At 35.1% G+C, this 16,636-nt stretch overlaps 1 protein-coding gene across 10 annotated transcripts in view; it reads left to right on the forward strand.

The window, feature by feature from the left end:
• Nucleotides 1-7,866, forward strand: part of TRDN (triadin) — a 376,317-nt gene extending 368,451 nt beyond the window's left edge. For 6 of the 10 annotated variants that reach the window (XM_082474630.1, XM_082474629.1, XM_082474619.1 and 3 more), the window contains 3 exons: nt 227-268; nt 2,072-2,110; nt 4,925-7,866. In XM_082474630.1, coding sequence (XP_082330756.1) covers nt 227-268; nt 2,072-2,110; nt 4,925-5,064 — 221 coding nt within the window. In that variant the 3' untranslated portion in view covers nt 5,065-7,866. The remainder of the gene's footprint in view (nt 1-226; nt 269-2,071; nt 2,111-4,924) is intronic. The other 4 variants (XM_082474624.1, XM_082474625.1, XM_082474626.1 and 1 more) reach the window with 2 other exon arrangements.
• Nucleotides 7,867-16,636: the final 8,770 nt, after the last annotated feature.

Genomic DNA, 16,636 nt, shown 5'->3' on the forward strand with positions numbered 1-16,636 from the left:
CGGCCTGCTGACCACACTCCTGGCGCAGCATCTATTTCCTTCCCACCCTCTGCCCAAGTCAGAGAAGTTGCCTTATTTGTCAGAAAGTTCTTATTCGTAGAGGCACTTCATGCTGAGTTTATAGATTGAGACCCTCTATCTCTTCAAAATCTTTAAACACAATATTTCCTCTTTGGGAAATCTGAGAAATAGATCATGAATTGATATGTCTTTCTTTACTCTCTAGGAAAAGATTCTAAAGATGTACCAGCTTCAACGAAAGCTAAAGGTAAGATTGTTATCTTCAGTTCACTATGAGTTTTCTCTTAAGTCTGTAATATTTTTTCTGTCTGTTTTATTTAACTATTCTTTATCTGGTTTTCAGCTTTACCTAAGCAATGTTTAGAGGTAGACTTATTTGTAAACAAACAGTTTTTGTACGTTATTTGGAAAACATATATATATCTCCATATATTGAAGGCTAACTGGACACTGATTTATTTACAAGTAATTATTGAATAATTTGTTGGCCAATCTGCTTACAAGAGCAATATTTCAAAATTATCGTTTCACCAAGGATTGGGGAGATGTTATTTGACAGCAGGAAGTTCACATAAATGTTCAAATATGAGATTGATGTGTTTATTAAGAAAAATTAAGATAACTTGCCTATACTAGCAACAATAGCATAGAGGAAAGATGGAAGGAAGGAAGGAAGGAAGGAAGGAAGGAAGGAAGGAAGGAAGGCAGGAAGGAAGGGAGGGAGGAAGACAGATCTCAAACCTCAGAAAAATTTGCTACAACCAGATACATGACCTTAGGCGAGTATTTCCAGGACTAAATTTCCTCATCTGTATTGTAAGGTTTTCAACTAATTTAATTTAATGCATTTTTTTCCTGAAGGGTTTCCTGGCTTCCTAGTTTGGCTGGTTATATGATAGATATTTACTGTTCTACTTCCAGACTTGCTTGTGGACAATAAGAGTTTGCCTAAGAGATGTTCTTGTCATCAAAATATAAGTTTTGTGGCAGTGTCTGGAATTAATTAACAGTGTGGAAAATAGCACTTTGAGAAAAGACACAAGAGAATAGTTTTCTGATTCTTATGAAGTGATTTACACTCATCTTAAAATATTTTTGAATACTAAAATTTTTAGATTTTTTAAAAAATTGAATTATTAAGAACTATAACTTTTAATATATATTTTTTTATTTCTAGACCATAGCTTCTCAAACAATTTTATACACAAATCATTTGGAAATCTTGTTAAAATGAAATAAGTTGAGGTTGGGGACCAAGAACTGTGTTTATATCAGTTTCCCAAGTGATGCTGAAACTACTGGTACATGGATCACACTTTGAGAAGGAAGTTTTTTGAACTCATTTAGAATTTGATGAAATCTAAAACCCACTTTAGATGAAACACACACACACACTCATATCTTAACATTTCAGAGTTTTACAGGAAACTCGCAAAAGTTTATCTGTGAACACCAGTTAAGAACTTCTAACCTGGGAAAGGGGGTTCAAATGGATAGTGGCAAATTATCCTTTGTTAGATATACACATGGTACTTATCACTCAAGCAAAAGAGTCCTTGAATCACATGAGAAAAGGAAAGGATACAGAATACTAGCCTGCTGCTATTCTTTCAGGACAAGGATGATCATTAAAACTTAACGTCTCTCACAAATTTAAAATTATTTTGACTAAAATATTTGTTTCATAGCCAGATTCCATCCTTACCATATTATAACTCTGAGCATCAAAGACCTCTTCTGAGAAAGGAATGGGTGTCAGCTAGCCCTCCATTAACATCAGGACCAGTTTCTATCTGAACAATTGCCTGTAACATTTCCCATTCTTTTCTTTCATTGCCACCTCTTCTATTCCTGGCTCTTACTTACTAAATTTTGTAGTTAAAGGCTGAACAGAATCTGAATAAGAACCTAGAGTGTATTCTAAGGAGGGCAAGTAGCTCCTGTTTCTTTCATACTGTGCATTTTTTAGACATTTTTCGGTTCCCTACATATCTGTATAATAGCTGTGAATGTACAAGTTATTTACTTTCATATTTTTGTTATCTACTAGAAGAAGCTGAAGATGTGCCTTCCACAAAGAAGCAAAAAAGTAAGTTTTTTAAAAAGATTAAAACTACTGAGGCATTCTGTAGATGGTATATATAAATTGAAACTTTAGACTCCCTTAAGAAGACCAGTATTAGAAGAAAAAGATTTTTAGCACAGATGTGAAGAATAACATTAAAGTAGGTCTCTTATATTTCAAAGAGAAGTTCTGCATTTTTTGCGTCAGGCAAGTGGCACATATTTGGAGGAATTACAAAGTAATGATGGAAGTGGCACTTAATTGCAAACCATTCTACACAGCTCTGATCCTGAGCACTCCAACCGAATCTGTGCTTAAATGTGTGCTACTGTCTACTTTATAAAAAGACAGCTGAAGTGATATGCTGAAATTTTTTACATCAAAAAGAAAAAAATGTAGAAATAGGTCTCAGCAATTCAATTGCTTAGAAACTCATTCTAAGAATGAAAGTTCTTTTGGATTGTTCTCGATATGTGGCAGGCTCTTAATATTCAGTCTTTGGGATCGTTGATTTTAGAATGCAATCAATATTCATATGCAGTTACAAAATTCAATGTCCAAGATTCTCATTATTTCAGTACTTCTAAATTAGATATTTTTCTTCAGATGGTAAAGCAATACATCTTGAATTCACATATGCATAAAAGTCATTGCTGGACAGACTAAAGGAAGCAATTTTTAAAATAGGTGTAACCTAAGTTTGCTTCACATAATGCTTTTAAAGTAAAAAATAGACATTTATCTGAGGAAATGATGTCAATAATGTTCTCTGGGCTTTACAATGTTTCTTAGATGTATTTCTGAAGGAAATTACAAAAATGCCCTCTATAATAGAAAATGCCTCCTGTATTAATACTTGAATTATTGAACAAATATTAAGTGCCTACTATGTTCTAAGCACCGTTTAGATTCTGGGGCTTCTGCAACAGATAAGAGAGATACTCATTATAACCCTTCATATAATCAGGTTGTGTGGAATATAAAGAAATAAGCAGTTTTAATACTTTCAGATATGGTTGCAAAATCCATAAAGTCAATCTGGGCATGTGTCTGATTTATATAGCAATGCTTTCCCAATTGTTAACCTACTCATAACAAATTGTGGCTTTATCACATAACACTCAAAATCTCTTATTTCATAAATAAATATTAAAACATAATGAGATAGGTGGATTATATTAATGTCAGTTTCCTGGTTGGGATATTATAGTATTGTTTTGCAAAGATGTTAACCATTGGAGAAAACTAGGTGAAGGATACGTGGGCTCTCTCTGCATTATTTCTTACAACTGTATGCGACTCTACAATGATCTCAAAATAAAGGTTTAATTAAAAAGAAGTAAGTAAATAAAATAATTCCATTATTTTAGTAAAAAAAAGTACCAAGGTATCAATTACTTTAAGTTCATTTGGGGATTTACTGTAGCAAAACAATATTTTCTATTTTCATCTTACCATGAAGCAGTTCTATAGTTTGATATTCATGAGCCTTTTATATAAGATCTAGAATAGGCAGCTATGATGATATTTTCACTAATAACTATTTGACATCAATAAAATAAATGTCAGAACAGTGCCTACAGATCAGAAGGGTCAGCTGGAAAGTAGCCTGTTGTTGATGGACTCTTCCCCTTTTAGTACTGGTGCTGCCGTTTACTGCCATCCTTCTGTGTAACCGTCCAACCCCCAGGGGGGAGGGGGGTTGTGTTCCTGCCTCTGTCTGAGGCTAGAACAAAATAGAAAACAATTCTGGATGAGATAGAGTGGAAAGGAGAAGAACTAAACTCAAGATTTCTCCAAACTGTTTTCATCACTGAAAACCCAATGATTAAAGTCAGTTGACATCATGGATGGTGAAATCAGAATAATCCCTTGTTGCTTCCCTTGGCTTCTTTCTACCCACACTTTGCTTTATTCTACTTCCTAAGCCCTTAGGCTCACATGGATTTGGCCAGCACGCCCCTCACCCCCATATCCCACATACTGCTAGCTGCAATTGTCATTCTCTTTCCTGGCCATCTGCAAGAAGTCTGTGGTTGGTTGACAGAATGCAAATGGATAGGATGGACCACACTGAAGTGTCAGTAGGGATCCGTCATGGTGAGAAGGGGCTAAACTCACCATCTCTTAACAAAACTGCTACCTGGGAGCCTCGGCTCACTGGGCCCAGAGCTCATGCTGTATCCGATGCGCACACTGCCTCGCTGGGCTTTAACTCCTTTCCTGTGTTGTTTTCTACTCTGACAACAGAGCTGCTACCTGGAGGCACTGCCCTAAAGAGTAACTGTGCCATCTCAGGAGAGTGCTAGCCTCCAGAGTAAGGGCAAGTGGAAAACCTCAAGACTTTACGAATCACAAGGCTCTCTGTGGTGTTATTAACACACACACACACACACATACACACACACACACACACACACACACACACACACACACACGAGTTGGTTACTTTGCATATTGATAAGCTCATGTTTTGAAACCTGTTACTACATAACAGTTTTTCCAAATACTGTGCACATCCTAGATTCCTATAAACTGAACACTTTGACTTTCCATGCCAGGCTTTTTTTATTATCATTTTAATAATGGCTTATTATGTGCCAGGAAGGATTTCAAGTGGTTCACATATATGAACTTATTTAATTTCCACAATATTTCTGTGAGGTCTTTTGTTGTTGTCTTGATTTTACATGTGAGGAACTTGCTGGTTGTTGCCAAGGCTGTCTGGCTGGAGAACCCATGTCCATATGTATTGTATTAGACTGCCTCACAGTGTTTTACCTCTGTTCCTAATCACATTCTGCTTGTTTTAATAAATCATCATCCTCTATTCTTTAGGCCCCATCAGCTTCTTCCAGTGTGTCTACTTGGATGGCTACAATGGCTATGGATTTCAGTTTCCTGTCACTCCTGCACACCGCCCTGGAGAGAGCTCTGGCCAACCAAGTTCTCCAGGAGAGAAGCAACAAAGACAATAAGACACATATACACAGCCCTTACAAGTGCTTTAAGACTTTGAAAATAGGATCTTCTGTTTGTCCAGAGTGGCACGTGCAATTGAAATCATATAGTCCGGGAAATTTCTTTGAAAATATTTTACTCTTCTGCCTGGTGTAGAAAGAAAGAGTGAGCAAAGGGATTGAATAATAAGTAGACAAGTTGGAGGGTCTGGCGCTCAAGAATCTGTCTTTTGTTTGTTGCTGGGTGTGGGTACTTATATTTTTCCATTTCCACTCACTGTAGGGTTGTTCACAAATTAAGTTAAATTTTACTTAATAATGGTCTTTTAAACATAATTGATACAATGACAAAATGAAATTTCTGGCTTCAGTTAGATATTTACTTTTAAGTGAAAACACGGACTATGCTTTAAGTTTAAAGGGTATAGGAGCTTATACAAAAGCTGCTCTTTTGCGTCATGTAGGTATCTAAACTCAATTTACCCAGTAAGCTGATGTTTAATAGTTTTTTTTTTAACATCTTTATTGGAGTATAATTGCTTTACAGTGGTGTGTTAGTTTCTGCTTTATAACAAAGTGAATCAGCTATGCATATACATATATCCCCATATCTCCTCCCACTTGTGTCTCCCTCCCACCCTCCCTATCCCACCCCTCTAGGTGGTCACAAAGCACCGAGCTGATCTCCCTGTGCTATGCGGCTGCTTCCCACTAGCTATCTATTTTACACTTGGTAGTGTATATATGTCCATGCCACTCTCTCACTTCGTCCCAGCTTACCCTTCCCCCTCCCCGTGTCCTCAAGTCCATTCTCTACGTCTGCGTCTTTATTCCTGTCCTGCCCCTAGGTTCTTCAGAACCATTTTTTTTTTTAGATGTTTAATAGTTTGATTTGATTTCTGTCTGTCTCTATTTTAGTTGTGACTATGCTCTAAAAATGAGTAACAGTTGCACCAAAGAATGCTTTAAGTTCCTTGTGATGCTCTTTTAGAGCTCAGAATATCTCTGACCTTTAGACATGATAAGATGGAGTAGAAATGTTTGATGAATCTTATCTCTAAGATTTGTCTTGAATTACTATTAGGACATTCACTCCAGTGGAAACACACTATCCAATTAGGCAAGTCTGGTGAATCATTTGTTTAAGTATAAGCAAATGAGATGTAGAATTGTCAGATTTCTCCAGACTGTGCCCTAGTGAAAGTGTCACCTGGGTGAAATTTTAGATCAATCACTAAATTTGGGTGACAGATACAAGAGTATTTTCATTTCATTTTAATAGGATCATTCTATGGAGTTAAACAGGTTTTATTTCTCAAAACAGAAAAATATGAATGTCGTTAGAGGTGAAGGAATACGTTTTAACCGTAAGTGCTTCATGAGATGTCTTACTTATTTTTTAGGTAATTGGTTACCAGTGTCAATGAAATGAATGACAATCTTTAACTTATTTGATGATGCATCACTGGGAATAACTACTATAGTTTTGCCATCCTTTTGTCTCCCAGTGATGTAAACACTTGTGTTTTTTACCACATTTTTCTATCAACTCTAAAAGTCATGCCAGGGAATTCCCTGGTGGTCCAGCGGTTACGACTCTGTACTTCCACTGCAGGGGGAAGGGTTCCATCCCTGCTCGGGGAACTATGATCCCGCATGCTGTGTGGCGTGGCCAAAATAATTAAATAAATAAAAGTAGAAGTCATGCCACTGTGACCTTTATCATGTTTACAGTTGCAATTCAACTTATGACACATTAACTCAGGAAATAAATTGAGTTATTCTTTCTGGCTTTATAATTATCTTCAGCAAAGTCTGAAGTAGCCAAAGCCGACACTAGCCAAGTCATTTATTTTCAAGGGCTGCAACTAAGTTCTTTAGGTCCAAGATGTAGAACTCTGTTTTACTAGAATATCATTAGGGTAGGGCATCAGTAACATGTTAATTATTAATGAATTTTCGGTGACTTTTGTGAAAAGTTGATCTTGGCCACAGGCTGATGGACCTAAGTTACACCACAAAAGCCAATGGTACAATGAACCAAGATTAATGACACTCCTTACGGGGGGTGCCTGGAAGTGTGTAACTTCCGTACTGACCAGATGGTACCATCTTGTAAAGCCTCTTCATGTAACAATGGAAACTTGTGGAAAGGACAGTGGATGAAGCTTATTGCTCAACTGCTGCCCCAGCGTGTCCAATTTAATGACTAAAGGAATAGAGAGCAAATATGACAGTTTTCTCAATTTCATAGAGAAGAATGGTTTCATTCTTTTCCTTCAGTGACTATTGAGCATTTACTCTTTCTAGGGCACTGTGTTAGGCACTGGACTATATAAGAAAAGTATCAGAGACAAATTCTTTTCCCAGTGCTATCCTGACACAATATGTGGCCTTGGAAAATTTGCTAAACATACTGCGCTTGTTTCCCTGTGTATAAAATTGGGATTTCAGGACAAACAACCTTATACCTCACAGACGTACTGTGGAGACTGACAAAATATCTTAATGTGGATATGACATAAAAAAAATTTTCTGAAATAATACTTTTGGCCGTGGCACTACTTTTCCCTCTGAGTGCCTTTCTATATTATATTGTTGTTTCTTTCACGCTCATTATGAAAACTGTTTGATAAAAAAATAAAATATGACAATTTCTTGTAATTAGAATTAGACGAATGAATTATGATGTTAACAATATTAATAATAATTGTTAAGGTTTATCTGCTTAAAGTTACAATGATAATAGCACATGAAAAATACTAACTAAACTCTCATCTGTTCGTACGAGTCCATCAAATAAAGTATTTCTAGCCCTTTCATGTTTGTGCTTTACATTTTAAAAGGAAAAGATAAATGGTTGGTTAAAAGTCATTGTCTTTACTAGTTCACTCATAATTCATGTCGTATTGGTCGTGAATATGTAAGTAGTTAATAACTGTTTTAGTTCTTCATTTTGTCTAATTGATATGAGCTACCCATCCCAACTCTTTACTCTGCCCCACACTTTACCTCTTATTAATAGATGAAGGTCTATAGAAAATAAATAACTACCCAAGGTTTTAAATTTACGTTTAGTTTTCATAAAGCCTGATAATGGGGCAAGACTTTTTAGAAATAATTCCCATGAAAAGTGCTGGTATATTGTTTGCTTCTGGTACATCCCTGTCAAAACGCCTCATGGAAATATTGTGGAAACTAAAACTATATATTGAGGGACTCATATTATTTCTTTGAGTTATTTTACTGGAAAAATCAAAGAGAATAGCCAATATTATTGCTGATTGAAAACTCAGAGACAATCTAGCCCAACTGGCAATACAGAAAACAAACCTAATCCCTATAGAAATGCATAAATTTGCCCACTCACCAACCGCGTCAAAGCCAGGCCTAGAACATTAGTCTGCTAGCTCCCAAATGCCTTTAACTTTGTCCTTAGGGTGCTGTTACAAATCTTGGCTAGTTTATCCAGCATCTCAAAATTTATTTTTAAATTATAATCAGTGTTAGAAATGTAATCCTGTGTGCAAAGACTTGCTTTTTTCTACATGAGAGCCTAAAAGGACCTTAAGGGTTTCATTCCTTTGCTTTAGAGATAAAGAAACTGAATCTCAAAGATGTTAGGTGACGTGCCAAAGGGATTGCTAACTAGTAACAGAACTAGATTGAGAACCGGAATCTTCTGTTTTCTAATCCGTTGCATATAACTCATGCTGTGTGACTCCATATAAGTCTCCACCATCATCAACTTCCTATGTAATTTACACACTCATTAAGATGTGGAAACTCAGCACAATTTTCCAGGAACTGGCTTTCTAACAACACTCTTTGCGCTACTCCTTTCAGGCCAGTACTGCTGCTACCCTGTACCTGTTCCCCTTCAATAATCATATATGTCCATAAAACATTTAGAAATTTCTGTAGATGCTTCCCTTTGTGTATAAAAATAGTTTTATTTTTCCACACAATTTAACTGTAAAAAAGTCAAAAGTCACTGAAAGACCCCAAATAAAAAGAAAACAACTCTCTTTAAATTAATCTCAATGCATCCAAAGATGCAGGTTAACAAAATAAGTAAGAAAAACAGATGCTAACAAAAACACATTTAGACTCTAAAGGAAAGCTCAAAATAAATGATGAATTAGTGCATATTAATAATTGAGTCATACAAATTTCAGAAGAAGTGCACGTTAATAAAGTGGTAATAGCAAAAAACATTATTGGTTTCTCACATAGCCACGTTCAGTTCCAGGTCATGTGCCCTCTTCAAGATCATCAATTTCTGAGTCAATTCTCCATGTTGAAATTTTAGCAAGAACTAACTGCTTGCCTTAGGTCATTAGGGTATTTTACTTTTTTCCCCCACTACATCCAAAGCTCTCTTAAATAAGTTAATAAGAGGTTGGGATCCCTCTGAGTAGGATGGATCCCTCAGGATCTCTCTGAGTAGAGTTTCCAGGTCAGATATGTTTTCAGAACAAGTCTGCTGTGGTAGAGAGCCCTGTGGCCTAAGGGTCCTCAAAGTTGAGGTCAGATTCTAATTCTAGAGTAACTCTGGTCATTCATCTCCTCTGTTCCTCAGTTCTTCATCTCGAAATAAAAACAAATGTTCCTGCCACACAAGGTCATTCATCTTTGGTGAGGAAAGTTACAGGAAAGTACCTTGGAAAGTAATATTGTTAAGACCTTTCAAACTCCCTTCTGGTTTTGTTATTAAATGGTCCAGCTATGCTCTGAACTGGAGACCTAGCGTTGCTAAGTGTCATGAGCTAAAGCATCAAATGAAAGCCAGACCGGCATGAGACAAACACAAAAATGGGAACATCACCACTGGCAAAAGAAATTTTGCTTTAAAAAAATTCACTGTTTTGTGTTCTTTTCATGGAGCTGCTATAAATCAGTGACAGCAGAATATCCTTCAAACCACTGAATCGGAACACACGGAGCTTGTAAGATATCTGTGAAAAGGTAGTGCTCCGAATGTAAAGCTGAGACAGAACACCAATTGACTCATGTACCCTAGACACTGCCACAGAATTGAACATTTGTTAGAAGGTCTGAAGGTGTTTCAGCAATGTAAGTTAGTGAAGGCAGTGTCAAAATAAATACTACTGCATCTTAAAACAATTAACATATGTCTTGGCTTAGAGAAGAACTCTCTCTCTCCCTCTCATATTCAGAATTCAATGGCAAATCATTTGTATATTTGTATATATTTGATGCCATCATGGACAGAATTGGGATGATCTGAAAGGAAAGTACATTCTTTAAAAAGGAGGCACTATTTTATAGAAAAGACAAGACAGCTCTGAATTCCAGCAATTTTGAGGGACAAAGGTAGCAAACAATTCAATTTTTTCATCTTTGGAACATCTACGCGTGAAAAAATATTTTTAAAATTGGGAATACATTAATGTTGCTCAAAGTCAAAATGGTATTAAAAGTATACATCGAAAGTATCATCTCACCCCATCCTTGTTGCTTCAGTTTCCCATCCACTCCTTTACTTCCCACAGCTAATCACATTGACAGATTCTTGTGTATTCATCCTATGAAAATACAAATGTAAACTAATACGTGTTCTCATTTTGATACTTCTCTTACACAAACAGTACATAACATAAACATTGTTCTGTACCTTCCTTTCTTCATCTAATGTATCTTCAATAATTTGTTTATGTCAGTATATACAGAGCTTCCTTATTAATGTAGACAGATATAGATAGATAGATGTATTTTATGCACACATCTTGAGTGGAGAGCTGGAGGCATCTATGAAACCACCACTCAGGTCAAGATATAGAACCTTAACAGTGCTGCAGAAGCCTCATTCATATCTCATCCAGTTAATATCCCCTGGATAACCACTATTCTGACTTTATCATCAAAGAAATGTCTTGACTGTTTTGACCTTCATATAAATGAAATCATAAATTATGCATCTTTATATCCAGTTTCTATTCTACGTAATTATCATTACACAGGTTAGACTCATTCATATTGTTATTGTTTACATTCTAAAGAAGCAGTTTATTCATTTTCATTGTTTTATAGTATTCATGTATGTATATACCAAAGAATTTATTTATACATTCTATTGTGGGTGGGTATTTGGACATCTCCAGTTTTTGTCCAGTGTAATAGCACTGCTATAAATATTCTTGTTAGTTTCTTATATTGCATACATATGTACATGGGTGGGGGGCGGTTTATAGCTCAGAGGTGAATTGTTGACTTATAGAGTATGTGAATGTTCATTTTTAGTTGATAATTCCAAACAGTTTTCTAACTGGTTGTAACAGTTTGCACTCCAACAACAGAGTACAAAATTTCCAGCTGCCTCAATCCTTGCTTATACTTGCTATTGTCATTTTGTTAATTTTAACTTCTAGTGGGTATGTAGTCATACATCATCACTCTTGTAAATTGGATTTCCCTGATGACCAATGATGTTGAGAACTTTTAATATCTTTATCGATCATTTGGAAATCCTCTTTTATATAAAACTTGCTTAAATTTTGTGGACTTCTGTTAAGTAGATTTTTGTCTTTTGTTTTTAAAGGAATACCTTTGGCTTCACATAGGTCTAGTTTTGAGTTTTCATATTTTCTTTGTTTCCACGTTTTGCTGAAGATACAAGATTTTGGATCTTTTTAGTTTGTTCATTTATTTTGTTCTCGTAGTTGTTCCATGTAGTTTCCATGAAGTGTCAGGATTTGGAACTCAGCATACACCATGTTTCTATTAGAACCAGAATAACATTCATTTAAAGAAATTAAAATTATTTTTGAAACTAGAAAATAAATTGAATTAAATTGACAGTTCTAAATGGCAGTACTCTATGCTAATGCCAGTATAGTGTTAAGTTTTTTGATGACTGAAATATAATGCACAGACTTTTATAATTAATAATCATTTGTTTCTTTTCAAGTTAAGTTTCATTTGGTGTGGATGAGGAAATTAAGCAAACTTTTTTGAGAGATGAAGAAATTTTAATTTGTTAACTGTTACTTTAATTCTGAGGTTGGTTAGGCAAAGATTTTCCAATGGGTCATTTTGAATAACAAAAGTCTGGTGCCTACATTTCAGATATCTGGAAATAATGCCCACTTTTAATCTCATTATGAGTCATATAAAAATATTTTAAAGAAATCAAAAGGTCATGATTCACATCATTAACACCCTCAGCTTTAAAACTGCACCTTTGATGTAAAGCAGTCTTTAGTTCTTCTTAGTGCAAAGGAATCTTTGCTTGAAATTGATGATAAATCCCATTCACATTTCATTTTATTCAGTTCCATTAGAGCTTGTAACTAACCCCTTGTCTAGTGAGGAAAGAACTTATCACATGTATGCCTAAAATGACTTAGCTAGACCACTTACCTCTGCTAAAGCTGTTCAACATGAAACGGCTGAAAATGACTTAAATCCATGTTGTTAATATCCATCTTACTGAAATTTGCAATTATAAATCCAATTACAGAGTATTTTTTTCATCTGTTGAGTGGGAATTGGTAAATGTTATTTGTCTCATTGGCTATTTCCTATTACTTTCTACTACAACATTATGCTAAAACAGAATAAAAATAAAGCATATTTAGTGTGATGATTGCTTAGAGCACATTTTGAGAAATAATATAGAAATCGTGCTTTACATTTTGTGTACAATGGCCAAAAATAGCACATTTTATATAAAATGGAGTGTCTACAGTAGAAAATGGGACCACAACATAGTTACATTTTCTGTAATTTAATTTCAGTGGTACGACCTTTAGTCAAGTAATGAGCAGCCTTTTGAAATAGAGAAAATAATTTTGAAACAGAGTGAAAGATTTTTATTCCTTGATTACCAGGCCAATTTTTTGGTATATAAAGATACTTTTCACGTATCTAAGAGGGTAAAACTCAAACCAGATTAAAATAATCACAATCTTTCCATAGTAGATTAATAATAGAATATAGTAGTAATTAAATTAAAAATCAAAAGAATCAAGATACTAGCTGATAGTTAATGAGGAGATAGTTTGTTTTGTAAATGAAACATCAACTTGATAATGACAGGAACAAGTTACTTTGTCTTTCAGAAATGATTGGTTACATTAAATTTTTAAAAAATGAATGTTTAAGAAACTTATGCATTTCTTTTGTTTGAAATATTTGTTTGGTTGTGCTGGGTCTTAGTTGCGGCAGGTGGGCTCCTTATTTGTGGCTCCAGGGCTCTTTAGTTGCGGCTCACCAGCTCCTTAGTTGTGGCACACAGGCTCCTTAGTTGTGGCATGTGAACTCTTAGTTGCAGCATGCATGTGGGATCTAGTTCCCTGACCAGGGATCGAACCTGGGCCGCCTGCATTGGGAGCTTGGAGTCTTATCCACTGTGCCACCAGGAAAGTCCCTGTATTTCTTACTTATAAAATAATATTGATTTGAAAAACAATAAAGTAGTTATGAATAGCTTTAAATGCCTAGAGAAAAATATTGTGAGTATAGAAATTTTGAGTTTGAAGAGCTAAACCAGTAATTTGACAAACAGGATAACTAAAGTTCAGAACACCTTATTGATTTGCCAAAGATCACAAGCTTGTTCCAAGCAGAACTGAAATGTGATGTGATTTTTGATAGCATATAGTTAGCAAAATGAAAATCAAGTGATCTACCTAATTTTACTTTCCACAATAATATTAATTTAACGATATGAGTATGATTAAAGATTTGCTATATTTTATAAAATTTGTTATTAAAACCAATTATTTATACTGTGTTTAAGATGTTCACTGCTGGGAATTCCCTGGAAGCCCAGTGGGTAAGACTCAGCGCTCTCACTGCCGGGGTTCGATACCTGGTCGGGGAACTAAGATCCTGCATCCCACATGCCGCACCAGGCAACCAAATAAATAAATAAATAAAATTTCTTCAGTTTCTTCTGTTACATTTACTGTTCCCTTCTGTTAAATAATTAAATGATATGTTCTTTATTTTAAACTTTAAGACAAGGACCACTGTAGTGTTTTTTTATTGGTTACAATTGTGCCTTTTTCCTAAATAATCTTTCAGATAGGAGCACTCAGTCAAGTGGTATTTTGCAATAGAGTGAGTGTGAGGATGATAGCCATGCCTATCTAATCATCCACTTGTGATGAAACTTCAAGTTCCGCTGAAACTCACTCCAAAATCAGGAAATGTTACGTCAACATTTGGAAGATAAGTATTCCTTTTTTTTAATTTTTATCTTTTTGGAGCCTTCTTTTTTTTCTAATTTTTATTTTATATTGGGGTATAGTTGATTAACAATGCTGTGTTAGTTTCAGGTGTACAGCAAAGTGATTCACTTATACATATACATGTATCTATTCTTTTTCAAGTTCTTTTCCCATTTAGTTTAATACAGAATATTGAGCAGAGTTCCCTGTGCTGTACAGTAGGTCCTGTTGGTTATCTATTTTAAATATAGTAATGTGTATATGTCATTCCCAAACTTCCCATTTATTCCCCCCCCCCCCCCCCACCTTTCCCCTTCGGTAACTATAAGTTTGTTTTCTATGTCTGTGAGTCTGTTTCTGTTTTGTAAATAAGTTCATTTGTATCATTTTTCTTTTTAGATTCCACATATAAGTGATATCATGTGATATTTGTCTTTCTCTGTCTGACTTACTTCACTTAGTATGATAATCTCCAGGTCCATCCATGTTGCTGCAGATGGCATTATTTCATTCTTCTTCTTCTTTTTTTTTTTTTAATGGGATCCTGGAATAGAAAAAGGAGATTAGCAAAAATGAAGGAAATCTCAATAAAAGATGGGTAACAGTAGATAATAATGTATCAATGTTGATTAATTCTGACAATGTGCACATTAATGTAAGCTGTTAATATTGATAGTAGGGAAAACTGGGTATGTGCTATATGGGAATTCTCTCTATTATCTTTGAAATTTTCTGTAAATATAAAACTATTCTCAAATTAAAATTTTATTAAAATTAATTACATCAAAATAAATCTATCAATTCAAAGTAATTCATATCAAACTCCTCAAAGGATTCCCCCCCCCCCACTGGCAATAAAGCCAATTAAAAAATATTTTTTTTAATTGGAGTATAGTTGTTTCACAATGTTGTGTTTGTTTCCACTGTACAGCAAAGTGGAGTTCCCTGTGCTACACAGAAGGTTCTTATTAGTTATCTATTGTATACATATTAGTATCTATATGTCAATCCCAATCTCCCAATTCACCCCCCACCCCACTACTTTCCCCCCTTGGTGTCCATACGTTTGTTCTCTACATCTGTGTCTCTATTTCTGTCTTGCAAACCGGTTCGTCTGTACCGTTTTTCTAGATTCCATATATATGCGTTAATATACGATATTTGCTTTTCTCTTTCTGACTTACTTCACTCTGTATGACAGTCTCTAGGTCCATCTGCGTTTCTACAAATGACCCAGTTTTGTTCCTTTTAATGGCTGAGTAATATTCTATTGTATATATGTACCACATCTTTATCCATTCATCTGTTAATGGACTTTTAGGTTGCTTCCATGTCCTGGCTATTGTAAATAGTGCTGCAATGAACATTGGGGTGCATGTGTCTTTTTGAATTATGGTTTTCTCAGGGTATATGCCCAGTAGTGGGATTGCTGGGTCATATGGTCTTTCTATTTTTAGTTTTTTAAGGAACCTCCATACTGTTCTCCATAGTGGCTGTATCAATTTACATTCCCACCAACAGTGCAAGAGGGTTCCCTTTTCTCCACACCCTCTCCAGCATTTATTGTTTGTAGATTTTCTGATAATGCCCATTCTGACCAGTGTGAGGTAATACCTCATTGTAGTTTTGATTTGCATTTCTCTAGTAATTAGTGATATTGAGTACTTTTTCCTGTGCCTCTTGGCCATCTGTATGTCTTCTTTGGAGAAATGTCCATTTAGGTCTTCTGCCCATTTTTTGATTGGGCTGCTTGTTTTTTTGATATTAAGCTGCATGAACTGTTTATATATTTTGGAGATTAATCCCTTTTCAGTTGGTCACATTGTTTGCAAATATTTTCTCCCATTCTGAGGATTGTCTTTTCATTTTGTTCATGGTTTCCTTTGCTGTGCAAAAGCTTTTAAGTTTAATTAGGTCCCATTTATTTATTTTTATTTTTATTTTCATTACTCTAGGAGATGGATCCAAAATGATATTGCTGTGATTTTTCTCTGAGTGTTCTCCCTATGTTTCCCTCTAGGAGTTTATGGTTTTGATCAATTCTGAAAATTTTAGTCATTAGCTCTTTCCAATATTTTACTGCCTTTCATCCTTCTGAGACGCCAATTACAGATACATTAGACCACTTGATTTTGTCCCACACATCAGTGCCACTCTGCTCATCACTTTTCGGTCTTTTCTCTTTCTGGGCTTCCATTCAGAAATTTTCTATTGCTGTCCTTACAAGTTCACTGATCTTTTCTTCTACAATATGTAGTGTGCTGATAAACACACACAGTGATATTTCATTTCACATATTTTATAATTCTTCTTTAAGTATTCCTTTTTGTTATTTTTATCTTTCACATTTTCTTTATCATTATACTAATTTTTAAAATCCTTTAGCATATTTA

Source organism: Balaenoptera physalus (genome assembly GCF_965194825.1).
Source record: "Balaenoptera physalus genome assembly, chromosome: 9".
In the NCBI taxonomy this organism is placed as follows: Eukaryota; Metazoa; Chordata; class Mammalia; order Artiodactyla; family Balaenopteridae; genus Balaenoptera; species Balaenoptera physalus.